Consider the following 16,423-nt stretch of genomic DNA (forward strand, 5'->3'; position numbering starts at 1 on the left):
ATGTTTTTGAAAAAGTTTGTAAGGAGAGTTTGAGTGGGGAGAGTTTGAATCACAATAGCTTAACCCAAAGGTCTTTTAGCTGCTTTCTTTTACTGTATTGTTTTTCTAATGCAGTGATGTTTGTTTACTGTCTTTTCTTTTCACACAACAGAAACAAGGACCAACTAATCTACTTTTGCATCACCTGGTTCGAGATGTGAAACAGGTAATAGGCATAGGAAAGGCTGGGGAGCAAAAATGGTAGCTTAGAACTTGAGTGTCCACTGGCACACTGCTATTTAGGTAATAAAGGGGAATTTTAGGAGTAGAAGCAGTGGGTTCATTACTACACTCCTGTATCTACTATATGGTTTTATCTTCATCCCACTGATCCCCCTAAGCAATTAACGAGCATACTACTACTGAATGCTCCCAAGGGTCCTGTACCTTAATTTCAAAGCCAAGCAGCTTGTGTAGATCAGATTCTTTTTCTCAAGTTACTGAAGTGAAACTATGAAGTGAATGTACAAAAGACTTAGAGAATTAGTGCAGTAATTATGCTTTTTGCTTTAAGGTTTTCTTTTTTCCCCAAAGCTAAAAAAGTCTCCTGGTTGAGAGTAACAAAAAGATACTGTGACAAGGTATGATATTAACGTGCTGTATTGCCTAGGAGAACAGAAGGTGGCAGTGGATGACTGCTGTGTGGAGCACTGGCTCCATTAGTAGTTTAGTGGCAGCCTTGTTATTTGGCTATACAGTTAATTTGTTGTTTCTTTTATCTATTGTACCTCACAGCACTGCTTAGCTCAGAAGGGATGAGCTGTTCTTTCTGCATCTATTCTCCACTGCAGGAGATGCCTAGATCCAAAACTAGATTAATTGACTAATTATTTCCAGGTTATGAATGCTAAGATAAAATAAAATGGTAAGTCTGACTGTTTGCAGAGTTCTATGGTCTCAAGTAGTGGCATTTCTGGTGTGATTTTCTTACTGTGGGTGACTTGCATGTCAATCCCATTGATGGCTCTGTAGATAGGTATTGGGTATTCTGGTCTCCATAGTCAGCTATTTTCTGTGTTTTCCCATACTGACGAACATATTTGAGGTCTAATTTGTGATAGTTCTGGAAGATCTGAATGTTGAAAATACATCAAACTTTTCCAGGCTGAGAAATCTGTCTTTCTCGCTGATACTGAAGTGATTTGCTACTGAATAGGACACTTCTCCTAAAACCTATGGCCTGGTTACATCTCAGGACATTCTGGGAAAACTCAGGGTGTGATCTAAAGGGAAGCTTTTGGTATTTGAAATGCAGTAGTGGAATTTAGGTAGAAAATGCTTGCACAATTTCAAAACTTTCTGTGCTGTTGTGTAAGCTAAACTCACTTGGGACCTGCAAACAGGTCTAAACGCTGAAATCCCTTTTTCATCTGAGCTTCTGTAAGTATGTGTAAGTGCTCTGTGAATGGGTTGTGCTGTTGCAATTATTAAATATGGTAACATAGTAACAAGGACAATCACCACAGTGGTGTGACCATTGAGTTCAGAATATGTTCTCCATTAGTGTGAGCAGCTTTGCTGCTGCTACATTTGAGTGGAGATACTTTGCAGTCTGCCCTGATATCATAAAATACACTTTTAGTGCAGAGAAGTATCTACAGTTATAGGTAGTCAGAAATACTTGCATAAGTCTCAATAACAGAGCTGGCAAGCTCTATCCTGTGAGACGTGCTTTTTGCCCCAGGGTGCTCAGCATGTTGGTGGTGCCTTCTGTTTGCAGGGCTGCGTGGCCTTAGCTGTCTGTACTGAGGCTTGCAGCTAAAGTCTATAGGAAAAAAACCCTCAGTCTAATGAAGAGAGTTACTTTTCACAGTCTGAAAGGCATACACTACTAGGGATATGTCATGCCTCTGATCCCATCTATGCTCAGGCCCGTTTTTCACTTCCAAGAGTTGTGGTTTAAGGTTTTACCAATAATCTTTAAAATCTTCATGCAAGATCATCTGTTTGTCAGAGAATTTGTCACAAACCTTGTGTCTTGGAAGGACAGTGGAGGTAAACTGGGAAGTAGTGATGCTTTAAACAGAAGTGGTGACAGACTCAGAAGGTAAAGCCAATGCATGTGCAGCTGCTGTCCTAGTTGTCATGACAGTCTTGTGCCTCTACAAAAGGTTACCAGTCTCCAGGTATTAATCTACAACATTAAATAAATGCTTCAATCACTTCTTCATATTTAATTAATGAACCAGTTTAATGAGCATATCATACCATGCTGGTATTCTCTTGTTATGAGAAGATTTTTATCAGTCTCTCTGGCTAATGGTGATTAACCTGAAGAACCATTACCCTCATTGTTGAATGCAGCTGGTCTTGTGAATATTAGAATAGATGTCCGTATGCATTGTGGGTGCAGTAGACTGTAGACATCACACTTTTTAGGCTGAAAATGTGGATATGCCTGTGTTCTTCCTTCCTATGGGGTTTTCATATGCCTCATGAAGGTGTATGCTTGCCTGACAGATGCAAGAGCTCTCAGTTGCACTTTCTTCCAGACTCCCCTTGTAGTAGTAGGGCTCTGACATGGTTGAATGTTGCATATAATAGCATCATGAAATGCTTATGACATTTGGTGTTTCAGAATACCCTTTCCTTGGATTACAAGATATCACTGATTGATATTGGGCTGGTGATAGAGTACCTCCTTGGTGGAGCTTATCGAAGCAGCTACACAAGGAAGCATTTTCGAATTCTCTACAATGATCTCTACAGAAAACACAAGGTAACCTTTGTGAAATGGCTACTAGTGGTCACCAAGAAAAGTCAAAATATGACACCTGAAAATAGCTGAGGTTGTCATTGTGGTTTGTCTAAAGAGTATCGGTTAAATGTATGCCATGCTTGTCTGTTTTATGAATCTCTTTGCCAACTGTGGAGACAATGCAAATAAAACAGACAAATCCCTCCCCAAAATACTCCCTGCCCCCCAAGACCACCCGTGATTATTAAATCAACAGTTCAGTAAATTTACCTTTGTGTCCTGGGTTGTGTTCTTTGTCTGTCATCCATCAATAAAGATTGACAAGGCTGTACCAACCACCATTTTCCCTTTTGTGAAGCAGTTTCATGTTTCAGCTCTTGCGACTTGAACCGTATCACAGAAGTACTGAATTCAACAGGCATTGAACTAGACTTAGAGCATGTCAGCACGGCATAGTGAAGAGCAGCATGGACATCCTTGACCCAAGTTTTGGGTAAATGCCTTACCTGTTAGAAGTAGCTCAGTGCTAGTGGTGCATCTTCCTGCCCAGGCATCGTGGTTTAACCCCAGCTGGCAGCTAAGCACCACACAGCTGCTTGCTCACTCCCTGTCCCCGGTGGGATGGAGGAGAGAATCAGAATAGTAAAACTGAGAAAACTTGTGGGTTGAGATAAAGGCAGTTTAGTAAGTAAAGCAAAAGCTGCATCTGCAAGCAAAGCAAAGTGAGGAACTCGTTCACCACTTCCCATCAGCAGACAGGTGTTCAGCCATCTGCAGGGCTCCATCACATGTAATGTTTGCTTGGGAAGACAAACACCATCACTCCCAATGTCCCGCCCTTTCTTCTTCCCCCAGCTTTATATGGTAAGCGTGGTCTGGGATGTCCCTCTGATCAGTTGGGGTCAGCTGTCCCAGCAGTGTCCCCTCCCAACTTCTTGTGCACCCACAGCCTACTCGCTGCCGGGGTGATGTGAGAAGCAGGAAAGGCCTTGACCCTGTATAAGCACTGCTCAGCAGGAACAAAATCATCCCTGAATTGTCAGCACTGTTTTCAGCACAAACCCAAAACATAGACCCATACTAGCTACTATAAAGAAAACTAACTCTACTCCAGCCAAAACCAGCACACCAGGCCATTGAGCTCTGTTAGCCTGGCAGAGCTTTTTCCGTGATGCACTGGTCATTACAGGGGAAGTCTCGTGCTGGATGTGCCAGACTGCAGCAGTGGTGCAGTGGCTTTGTGCAGCCAGAGGGTTGTGCTTGGACACGCGTGCCATTCTGCACCTTCTAGATGCTTAAGGTGTTTCACTGTACGGCATAGCATTGTGCCACGTCTGCATGTCAGTAGCATCGCCTCTACAAACAAACAAACTGCCTCAGAACAACAGTGTGCAAACATACAAGCACTTTCATTTTCCCCTTTGACTTTCTAAAACCAATAACTTGAAAACAGCCTAAACTCCTTGATAAATTAGTGGAATATCATTCTTAACATCACAGAAGGAGCAGATTTACCACATAAGAATTCTCCCCGATTTTCGGAGTAGAACTGGACTTTCCTTAAAGTACTTCCATATGTTAAAAAAACAAACAACAAAATCCTCTCATCCCCATGTACTGCTTTCATGACTAATAGAAGAACCCCAGGGTGGTCAGGGAAAATGAGAAGAAATAATGAAAACTCGGAGTGAATAGAAACAGAGACAGAGCTTCCTGTCTTAATGGCTTAAATCAATGCTTAAAAAGAGATATTTGAGCAGTTTTAACATCATCATGTAAGTAGGAACTTCAGGGAAGAGTATTAGTGATTCAGCTGGTAACATTCTTCCCTCTCAGTCAACACTGAAGAAAATGCCCAAGAGTGCTAGACATGCCATCCTTTGGAGGAAATGGTCAGCAAGAAGTTCAGAGAACTTCCATCTTTCAAAGGGTTTATGGCACTTTTTTTAAGGGTAGGCGCTCGGAAGAGCTTCCAGGTTGGGTGATTCCAATCTGGTGAAAGCCCTGTTGTTATGATTGATGGATGCTATTGGGAAAATCAGTGTTTTGAATTTAGAAATTCAGAAAAATGTATCTTCTTAAAATTGTATGTGAAACAGGCTATTTTTTTCCTTGATGGTGTAAGCTCCAGTGGTAGTTATAGCAATTGCTGAGTCACTAGTCTTTGAATAACATCAGTTTCTACAGGCACCATTGCAATCGGGGATAAGTACAGGCAAACTTCATCTCTAATTTGCATTTCTCTTCTTGTGTTTTATGGTATGTTTTTGGATCTAGAGAGTGCTCTCCAGCTTTTCTCAGAGCCTGTCTCATTCCCTTCATCAGAGTAATCAGACGGGTAGCAGAATGGGATCTGCTGAAAGTACTTTGCATTCTCAGTTCTTCAGAACAGCACAGCCTTACAAATACAAGGTAATATAATTGCTTGCTCTAGACTTTGCTTAGGCCATATTAGGCTCCTAATAATTTTATTGATTTATTTATTTTATTTTAGACAAACATTGGCCAGGCTGTTAGTTATCATAATTCTACTTAAATTCCAGTGGAAGCAATGTTTGACTGCTCACTGTTCATGAAATAAAGTCTTGCAGTGTTGATGTTGAAGTCAAGCTCAGACTCCTGTGATACTTTTTAACTTCCATCCATTTGTGGCTAAGGGCTTTTGTTCACTGAAGCGTAGTACCACCAAATTTCTGAACATCAAGCATGGGTGAAAACTCTTCTTATTTGGAAGCGACTCTGGCTTTCCTGATGTTCTCTTATGATTGCTTATTAAAGTAGCTATAGTAAGCCTGCTAAGAAGAGATATAGTTCTGGCATCTGGAAAATGATGACAGAGTATTTTCTTTCAAAGAAAGAATGATAAAAGAGCAAAGATTGCTACATACCTATATCTGACAGAAAAAATATAAAGTAGAATGAATTTAAATTGCTTTATTGGAATTAATCTGAGCCAAAACGAACGCATTATAGCACTGAGACAACCTCACTTATACCCCTAAGACTTTTTGTTTGCTTTTAAAGGAGAAATATCCAGACTCGAATGTATAGAAGTTTACATTAAAAATGATGTTTAAGTATCACAAGTCCATGTTGCATATTTCAGTCAACTGGCTGCTTTTTCTCCTTTCATGACACAAATACAAGAAAAGAGTGAAAGTAGGATCTTGGTATCACAAGGTTTGGAGACTGTCCAACACTATGGAAGGGGAGGCTATAAATGGAATGGGTACAGAGTGAGGAGTGTTTTTCCTCCACTAACGTTACTAGCTTCTTGCCATTGGTAATCTAAATGTGGTCCTTACTGTAGTTTATGACTTAAATGTATATAATGACCAAACAGTTTGCTATTTGCAATTCAGATTTGCATGCAGTTTTATTTCCCTGAATCTGAACCTCAACTATTCATTAAGATATATATTTTTTTTTTTTTTTTAAATTTATAGGAAAGATCCACTGCTTTCCATAAGTATAAGAAGAAATCAAAAGAGGATATAAACTTTGCAGAGAACTATGAATCATCTGGCTTTATCTACCCCTATAATGACCTCCTGGTTTGGGCAGTATTAATGAAAAGGCAGAAGATGGCAATGTTCTTCTGGCAGCATGGAGAGGAAGCCATGGTCAAAGCTGTTGTGGCCTGTAAACTCTACAGGGCGATGGCACGTGAAGCTAAACAGAGCAACATGGTGGATGACACTTCAGAAGAACTCAAGAAATACTCAAAGTATGAGTTATCCCTTTGCTTCTGTTAATAAAGTTCTGCAGTTCTTAGAATGGTTAGATAATTTCCTAATCCGCTGTTTATAAGATTAGTGTTGCCAAGGACTATGAAGTGTGAAAGAAATACATTCAGCTGTGCACTGTTCATCTTGTATAATGGAGCTATGTATTGGTGTGCAGTCTTGTTGAGAGTTAAAGGAAAGCATGTTGTCTAGAGGTATATTTGAAAATTGAAATACGGGTGAGTAATGCATGGCTCACTATCTTCTAAATGGTCAAGTGGGAGACTGAAATTTCCCTTATGGCTTCCCTTCCAGTTCAACTTGTTAAAAAGCCATATGACACATATGCGTTGGACTTTTCAAATCTGTAACATGTGGTAATGAGCAGACTAAAATCAGTGCTTAAATCCTCCTCTGTGTAAGACCTAGAGAAAAACGTATGCTGAAATAACTGAGTGACTAAAAAATGAAGTAGACCAAGAATTTTCTTTAAGTTTGTAGTTTCATGTTAGTGTTTTCTGGTAGTTTTTCTTGTTAATGACATGTTGCATGCTTTGTAGACATCATGCTTCAGATTCAAAGTGCAATAAGATGTGCTGTCTTGTTTTGCATGCAGCTTCAAAGCTTAAAGGAAGGTGTATCTTCCTTGAGGTGTCTTGGGTCAAGCAATGAGGTGTTTAAAAGCCAGTGTAAAAGAGGCTTGTGCAACTTCCCACAGTGCTTACCCACAGGGGTGATGAGTCTGTTGTTGATGGAAATGCACACAACTTCATAGGGTCCACTGAGTGAGATTAAGAACAAAAAAAAAAAAAACCAGAAAACGGGATGACCCTAAACCTTGTGATTAGGATAAAATAGTTAGATTTACTCACTAAATTATTTTTCACTAGATATATTGATAAGGCAACAGGAAAAATGGGAGAAGACGTACTTACTGAGATTGTTAGCTGAACTTTACTTAATGGAGTTTGCAAACCAACCTCTTTGCAGCAGTGATTCTGAGTTTTGACTGATCTCTGTTATATTGACTCTTAATTCCTTTCTGCTCTAGGGAATTTGGGCAGCTTGCCTTAGATGTGCTGGAGAAAGCATTCAAACAAAATGAGCAGATGGCCATGAAGTTGCTGACCTATGAACTGAAAAACTGGAGCAACTCAACTTGCTTAAAACTAGCAGTGTCTGTGGGGCTACGGCCTTTTGTATCCCATACTTGCACACAGATGCTGCTGACTGATATGTGGATGGGACGCCTAAAGATGCGGAAGAACTCTTGGTTTAAGGTAACGTCACTTTAGCTTTCTCTGAGCATGTAGATGCTGTTTAGATGATTTATACATATCTTTGTGGTTGTCAGCATGTCTAATGCAGCTTCAGACAGATGTGCTTAAGCGTGGATTGGAATGTGCACATCTGGGAGAGAAAAGAAAGGCGGGGAGGGAAGATGGTACTTGCTTTTGTTTTACTTCTTTACAAAAGCAGCTGTGGGATGACATTAGGGGAATGCATTTTGTGAGGGTTTTTTTGCTGTTCCCATTCTCTCAGCACCCTTCAGTCCCTACGCACCTGCTCTCACTGCTCTGCGTTGCTGGTTCTTAGGCAGAGCTGCTGATGGAGGAATGGCCTCTGGACGTAGGGAGCGATATCTAAAGTGTTCCCAGATACCACAACGCTCTTCAAAGCCACAAAGCAGTCAAGAGCAACACACTTCTTCAGAGGCTGTAGGACTGTGATATAGAGATTCACTGCACCAGTGGCTCCCTCCCAGGCCAGTGGAATTGCATTGGGTTTGTGCTGGCACCACGCGTGGCTGACTACAGCCTCAGGTCTATGCTATCACTGTTGAATTAATTTCCTGAATCTTGTGTCTCTCTTTTAGGTCATTATGAGTATTCTCCTGCCTCCCACCATCTTGATGCTGGAGTTTAAAAGCAAGGCAGAAATGTCTCATGTGCCTCAGTCTCAAGACTTCCACCAGTTCACATGGTATCATGGAGATCAGAGCCCAACCATCTCTAAAGATGCCTTGTCTCTGGTTAGTCTGCAATGACTAGTCATTTGTGTGTCAGGGTCTGTCTGTTTAATCAGTATAACCATGAGTAGGGAGGAGATGGTGATCAGCTGGAAGTGTCAGGGTCCAGTTCTCAAGAAGTAGGCATTTGATTCCTGGTTTGGTTGCAGACTAAAGTGACCTTGGACAAGTCACTTCATCTGTCCTGGGTGTCACTTCTGTACTGGTTGTAATGAGAAAATCCTTCCCAACCTCACGGAAGTATAATGAGATTATAATTATCTGTCCATTACGCGGGTATTTTAGGGCACAAAGAATATTCAAGCTGCAGATAAATACCTATGTAATCTTATATACATATATACATTTATATATATATATGTAAAATCTAAGAATTGCATCATCACAAAATCACATCATAAAACTCAATTCAGGTTGCCCAGTCGAGCTGTCCAAAGCAGGGAAGCAGCAGAAATGAGTCAGTACAGGTCCTGTCCTCTCCAGCTTGCTCTTTCCTTCTTCTCTGCCTGACCAGCAGCCTCTGCCCTGCATCTCAGCCACAGCCTCTCCCCCTCTCTATTGCCATCCTTATCTCTTGTTCTCTGCTTGAGGTTTTGTTTCCTGAATTACGTCATAGCCCTTCCATAGGTCCAGCTCCTGCAATCCTTGTTGAAAAACAGGATATCTGTACTTCTGCATCGTTTGAGCCTAGCAGAGATGCCATTTAAAGTACAATTTAAAGGCATGATGCTTTTGGTTTAGTCACTTGAACTGAGTCCTGAAATACTCTGCAGGGACCTGTGGTAGTGCAAAAGTCATTCTTAGGCCTGTCTGTGGGAGCCTTCAGCATAGGTAAATGCAGCCATTGCCTTTTAAGATCTGAATTCCCCCAGACGTCTGCTGACCAGAATTGCCAGCCCTTTCTTTTTCTCATTCTACACAAAGCATTGCTTGAACTGAAAATTTCCAAAAGTTTTCAGTCTAAGGTAGACAGCAGACATGGAAAATGAAAAATCCAATGAAAACTGGATTGTCAAGTGAGACCTGTCAGGCAATAGTTTTTGCTGTGCTCTGCTTATCTTACAGCAGATAAGCATTGTAGATTGCTTGGGACCTTCTCAGTTAACTTCCAAATTGTGTAAAATAAAGGAGAGCAAATTGTTGAGGGCTTTCACAGCAGCATGGTAGGCCTGTCAGTGGTACACTTGTGTTTTCTCTGTGATGCAGAAAAATGCTTGAAGCCATCATCTCCTGCAGTGCCTGTCTAATATAGTCAGTAAAAAATGCTTTTTATGAGGTTAGGTGACAGCTATGCTACAGAGGACAGGCCAATTGAAATTTTTTTTGCAGCAGGATCACCCCTGCAGTCTGGTAGAAGGCAACACAGAAATGTGAGTAAGCCCTTTTCTGACCTGCCTCAGACAGGGTCGCGTCCTTCCTGCGCTAGCAATAAGCTTAACTTCTGATTTTATCAAATATAGTGTTGTTTAAAACAAAAGGCGGAGCTACTGCTTTTTCTTAAATATTCTGATACAGAAAAATGTACAGAAAATTCCAACAGTGTAGATGTGCCATATAGAGCACCTTTCACACAGAGTCGTAAATTCCAGTGACCTGCTGCAGCTGGAAATTGCACTCTTTCATGGGACAAATTCTCTCCTTCACCTTGGAGGATCTGATACTAACATGTTGGGATGATTCTGTGCATCAAATTCTCTGGTTTAGCACTTCTGAGCCTAATATGATGAAAAAAAACAGTTTTCCCCTGATAACCCAAGGAAATGTTGTGTAGTAGGGATAGATATGTAGTGTAAGAAGTGCTATACCGCAGATGTCTAGTAGCGGTAAGTTTTAGCTTTGATATTAGCCAAGGCAATTGGCCAGCCTTGAAACAAAACTGGCTATGGTAGTTTGGTTCCCTTAGCCTTGCCCAACTATTACCTATTTATGTTTCCCCCAGGCCCCTCTCCTTCATGTCTGAAAACTCCTTTCAGCATCCTTTGGTTTTGTCAGTTGCTCACTGCTATGTGTCTGCAGCTCTTCTTAGGCTTCAGAGGCAATCAGATATCTGTACTTTCAGAGGGGTACTCGGACAAGTGTCAAACTGTGGGTACAGAAGCAAATGTATTTGCTTTTCCATTTTTTGTTTTCATTTTACTGAGGATAATAAAGAGGTTACCTGTATTTTTTGTAGGCAGATCTTTGTAAGAGAGTGCTTATTTCATCCTCATCTTCTAATCAGGTGTACAATACATTAAAAATAGCAATTAGATTAGGTATTTAGAATCACCATCTTGGTGGTTTTTGTGCTACTGTATACATGAGTGGAAATGCAATGCTCATCCTCTTATTTCAGAATGTGCCATAGTCATCAGTGGAGTTCTGGCTAACACAGTTATGTTGTATTGGGAGGTGTTATTTATCTGTATTTGGCAGATGGGAAAAGTGAGACACAGAGTGATTAAGTGACTTTGCTTAAAGACTTAAAGAAATGTGTGGGAGAAACAGGAGTGGATTCAAGTCTGCTGACACCTAGTCCACTGCCTGTAGTCATAAGGGCAGACTCCGAATCAGTATTTATAGTGGAAAAGTGTGCATGTTAATTATTGCAAATGAGGTGGTTGTAACCAGACAAAATTAAGCTACAGTAATTGTTTGTGTATTCAGAAAAAAGTTTAAACATCTGTGCCTGTCTTCCCTCTAACATGACACAACCTTTGCAGTCATAGACTATGGTTTCTTACTTTTAAAACGCTGTTTCCTTTTAAAGAAGGATTATGATGTGGAGAAGGTTGCTCAGAAGTCTGATGAAAGCCGAGCAGATGGTGGACAAGGAAACCTGCCTGGCACTAGGAAAATCTATGAGTTCTACAATGCACCAATTGTCAAGTTCTGGTTTCACACGGTTGGTCATCACATTGGAACTCGGATTGTCAAAACCCTCCCTTGATCCTTCAAATACCACTTGATGTTGCTTTTACTTTGCCTAGCATGGATTTGCAGCCAGTTGGTGGTCAGGGTGAATGGCAAGACATTTGAATATTTCTTTCACAATTAAGTGAAAAGTTTTTCTGTTAAAATCATGCAGCTGCATTTAAAACAAACTAAACCAAGCCAAAAAAGAACAAACCCCCAATTATAAGGAACTAAAGAAAATTCCAAGCACAGCTTTTTACAGTGGTTGATCGCACATATAGAGATAGATTTGGAGCTGGCCTTAAGTACCTTAAATACCTCACAGATATTCGTGTCCCTTTCTTTAGGAACTCTTTCTGAAGGAATGAATATTAGTCTATAGGAGATCAGTTGCTATAGAGAAATATGCATTTATAAATCAATTTTAGTAACTAAGCCTGTGCCAGTAAACCTTAGGATGTTTAAGATCAGGCTGCCTCTTGGGTCAGACCACCATGTAGATAAACTGTAACTCCTTTAACAGAGTGTGGTTAACTGCTTTATACATTATTAATCTATTGTCTCAGATACATTTATAGTGTGTTCTGGTACCTTTAAAATAGTGCTTTCTACCTGATAATTGTTCTTGCTGTGTTTTGGAAGGCACTGACTAACCAGCATTGATTCACATAGCTTTGAGGATGGTTACTTGCTCCTACAGGAGGCTAGGATAAAAGCATAACACTGCCTTTCAAGTAACTGTGTGCAGAAAAAGATAGTCTGTCTCATATATGAGTTTGGGGCCTAGGGGAACATGTGCTGCATTAGTTCCTCTTCTGCTCCCATTTTTTCAGCACTAAAATACTAATTTCCTAATGATGTTTAAGGATATTCCCACAGAAAATACTTTGGAGACCTGGAGGAAAGATTTTGGGCTCAAAAATCTGACAGTGCCCCATTAGTTTGAATATATATAGTCAGGCTAATCACCTGTCAACATGTTTGCAGAAATTTGTTGGAGATTTTTGTGCATATGGCTTTTACACTGTGTATTTTGTAGATGGCGTACATGGTGTTTCTCATGCTCTTCACTTACACCGTGTTGGTGAAGATGGAACCAAGGCCTAGTGTGCAAGAGTGGCTTGTTATCATTTATATTTTCAGCACTGCTATTGAAAAAGTCAGGGAGGTAAGTTTTTCCATTCATACTTCTCATCTGTAGAGGATGTATTATAAACCAGAGAATACCATAAATTGAAGAATGCCAAATCCTGCATTCTTTTTGTAGAGAATTTAGCAGAGGAAATAATTATACAGGGGATTTATTTCTGAGAAGTCTTTTATTTGAAGACCAGTACTTGGGCTTTGAAAATGCATTCAAGTTTGTCCTTGAATCTCTATTTTTCTGAGTAAAGCCTGTGGTAATGTGCAGGTCACTTGAGAATGATTGTGCTGGATTGAGATTTGGAGCCCTGATGTAGGCACCTGTTTCTTAATTTTTTTGAGTGGACCGTTAGATTTCTTATAACAAATATGGAATTTGTCTTTAGATATTTACTTTTAGTGTGGACATTGTTACCAATTGATAGGAGTTATGTGTAGAATAATCTATGGCTCTCCATCAAGTCTAACTGACCTTCTCTAAATGAAACTGGGAAAAAAATTCACTGTCAACTTTTAATGCTGGATTCATTAAACATGGGAAAATGATATTCCAGTCAAAATTAATTGCAATTATTTGCAGTTGATTAGGTCCAAGATTTTGAACACAACTGGCACTCCAAACCTGAAGTCGGGGGACAAATGCAGTTATGTATTTCCCAAATTATTGTATGTGATCAGATATATCTTCACTATAGAATCGACACATAGTAAACAATAGTAGTGTGAATTGTCTTTTATAGGAAATTTGAAATGCTGTACTTTAGAAGAATAAAACTGAAAAAAAGCAGTCACAGTTCTGAGTGAAGGATACTGTTACAAATCACTTGGAAGACTGCGACACCAGGACAAGAGAGGTGCAGGATTTCAAGGGGCGGCAGAAGTGCTGGGAATATATTGAAGCTTGGGTAAACATACAAGTTCTAGGGCTGCATGAGATAAAATTGAACAAATCTACACAAGGATTGTCTAATTGTGAAAAAAATTGAATGCGAATTAGCAAACACTTTGGAAATCACTGTTGTGCTGTTGCGTTGTATTGATGGTGGGACAGTGGAAACATCAGCTCTTCTTTCTAGCATTAGCATTCATTTGAGACTTTGAAATTCATGTCTTCTACTTGATTTTCTTTGTCCATGTACTAGTTCCGGTCTGCTGGCAAAGACTTTGTAGGACACTGTGTTCTACACATGTCGGTAATTAACTGCTGAGGGCCTTGTCTTATATAACTGCAAACCTCTATTTCTCTAGATTGTATCAAGTAATAGTTAAAGCCTTAGGCCCTGATCCTGCAACTAGATCCTCATGTGAGTTAGTCCAGCTGAATTGAGAAGGATCACTTGTTTACATTAATGTGTTCATATGGGTAAATTTTTGCAGGATCAGGGTGCAACATTTCAAAAGCTCACCTTTGCTCGGTACTTATCGGTGTGATCTTACATAGCACTGCATAATTGGCCTCACTTGTGCAATGTGCAAAGGTTTTATTTATGGTCTCCCAAAGATTCCACTTCACACATTTGCTCAATGAAGCTTAAAATCCCTTTGGGGCACCTCATAGTTCAAGGAGTGAACATTTCATTCTTTACCTTGGTAGTTGCTAGCACTCCTTTTTTTAGCCTGTCCTTGGTGGAATACAAGGATCTTTCTTTATATTTTCAGTCTGAAATGAAGGCGTTAGTTATTTTCCCATCAGCAAGGTTAGGCTGGTACTTTCCATGACTTAGGGGCTTTTGAAAGGGCTGTTGCAGGTCATGACCATTCCTCTGGAAAATGCTCGTTAATTTATAATGATACGTATGCATAACAGTTCTATACTGGCAGCTCTTTTCTGCTGATGAATGTGCTCTTTAGTGAATGGGTTCAGGCTCAGAATCCATTTTTCTTTATGAAGAGCTGTTCTGTTTGGTGTGGTATACTTGAGCAAAGTGACACTATAGATTACAAACCTCAACTAACAGTGAATGACAATATGCAGTACATGGGCGTGAAAAATAAAAGGAAAAAATTATACATTCCCAAGTGTTATAAAACAGTTCAGACAGAAAAGGTTAAAGAATGTATCTGTGATGTTAATGAAGTTTTGTTGTTTGTTTGTTTGTTTGTTTTTTTTCCCCACGTTCTACTCAGGTGTTTATCTCAGAACCTGGAAAATTCCGCCAAAAAGTGAAGGTGTGGATTTATGAATACTGGAATTTTACTGATTCTATAGCTATCATCCTGTTTATGATTGGTTTTGGCTTGCGCTGGTCTGACCCCCCTGTTAAAACTGCAGGGAGGCTACTTTACTGCTTGGATATAATATTTTGGTATGCTCGACTCCTTGATCTTTTTGCTGTGAATCAGCATGCTGGTCCATACCTGACAATGATTGGGAAAATGGTAAGTGTTATGCTTTGGAGCAATATTTTTGTAGTTAAGGCATCTGTTGAAGAATGTGTAAAGGTCAGAAGTTACAGAAAAGAATGGTGGTCAAAGGAGAGGTCACCTAGTAATTCATAGTGAATGTATTACCTGAAAATACTATATCTTTTTCTGTTTGTGAGTTGACCATATTCAGATTTCAGTTCTCTCTAATTTATTCATTATTTGAATTTATTCACAAAAGCCGTTTTTGCTTTGTTCCTTAGAGAAGGGTTGCATTTCAGCTTAGTTTCTGATCCAGCTTGATAACAGGAGAAAGAAAAATCACTATCTCTTGCAGACGGGCTCACTACTATAGATAATTCCCCTAGCTCTTGGAAGCTGTCTCATTATTATTTTACATTTTGATTCAAATAATTATATCCCATTTTAGCAGGCAAAATTTCTCTGAGATCAAAGTTAATTTTTTTCTCTTTTGGTATAAGAACTGCTGCTGAACTGCTGCCTAGTCTTGAGGGACATCTGCAGATTCCCACTGTAATTTCCCTTGGTTATTGGGAACTATCGTATTAATACTTTTACATTCTTTCTTGCATAGTAATTCTGATTCAGTGTTAGAAGGCAAAATAATTTTCACTGCTATTCCTTGCTCTCAATTTGGAGGAAATACCACTGAGGAAAAGCACCATCGTAATGTCTCTGCATTTTTCAAATCTTGCTTAAGATTGTGAGAGGGACTTGAGAGGGAAGTAGGACTTGTGGCCTTTTTTTGGTCCAGGATGACTCTAACCTCTATAAAATACTTGGGTAGTCCAAGTCATAGAAATAAAATATTTTTATTTCCTCCAGCATATTAGATTCTTAGCCTTGTTTTTCTATTCTGATGTGTTAAAGCAGCGATGGATTCTCTTCTGTAAGATGTATGTCTCCTTTACATGTAACTACCACAGCTCATTGTTTCATGCATACCTTCCAGACAGCAAACATGTTCTATATTGTGGTCATGATGGCCATAGTCCTATTGAGTTTTGGAGTGTCACGAAAGGCAATCCTTTCACCAGAGGAGCCTCCTTCTTGGACTCTGGCACGAGATATTGTATTTCAGCCTTACTGGATGATGTTTGGTGAAGTCTATGCTGGAGAAATAGATGGTAGGTAGTTTTCACAACACAATTCAACAAGCTTAAATTTAATATGTTCACAAACATGTCCACTTTGGGCTCCTAGAGTTTTGACTACATATTGAGTCTATTCTTTCTCAAACAATTTTGATTCCAGTATATACATGTCCTTAATGAGTAGTACTGCATGAATAAAGGTGAGAATATTAGTTTCTTTGTTAAAAATAAAGATTAAGCTTTGAAACCTTCTAATTTAGTTTTTCAAATAAAGTATATTGCAAAGCTCAGAGCAAAGCACATAGGAGCTAGTACTAAGCTAGTTCATGGTCAGGGGATCTGGCAGTGAAATGAATTTCCAATTAGGTGAATCCAAAGATGCTGATCTCTTGGAGAAAAGATTACAAAGTTGCCT

General features: G+C 39.6%; 1 protein-coding gene across 1 annotated transcript in view; it reads left to right on the top strand.

Moving 5' to 3' along the window:
- Positions 1–16,423, top strand: part of TRPM6 (transient receptor potential cation channel subfamily M member 6) — a 105,226-nt gene that overhangs the window by 57,749 nt on the left and 31,054 nt on the right. Inside the window, exons 13-22 of the mRNA XM_086479342.1 lie at positions 152–205; positions 2,618–2,758; positions 5,015–5,149; positions 6,184–6,464; positions 7,514–7,742; positions 8,339–8,494; positions 11,241–11,375; positions 12,426–12,554; positions 14,657–14,908; positions 15,867–16,041. Of these exons, the coding sequence (XP_086335468.1) occupies positions 152–205; positions 2,618–2,758; positions 5,015–5,149; positions 6,184–6,464; positions 7,514–7,742; positions 8,339–8,494; positions 11,241–11,375; positions 12,426–12,554; positions 14,657–14,908; positions 15,867–16,041 (1,687 nt within the window). The remainder of the gene's footprint in view (positions 1–151; positions 206–2,617; positions 2,759–5,014; positions 5,150–6,183; positions 6,465–7,513; positions 7,743–8,338; positions 8,495–11,240; positions 11,376–12,425; positions 12,555–14,656; positions 14,909–15,866; positions 16,042–16,423) is intronic.

This window comes from Leptosomus discolor, chromosome Z, assembly GCF_034619465.1.
Source record: "Leptosomus discolor isolate bLepDis1 chromosome Z, bLepDis1.hap2, whole genome shotgun sequence".
NCBI lineage: Eukaryota > Metazoa > Chordata > Aves > Leptosomiformes > Leptosomidae > Leptosomus > Leptosomus discolor.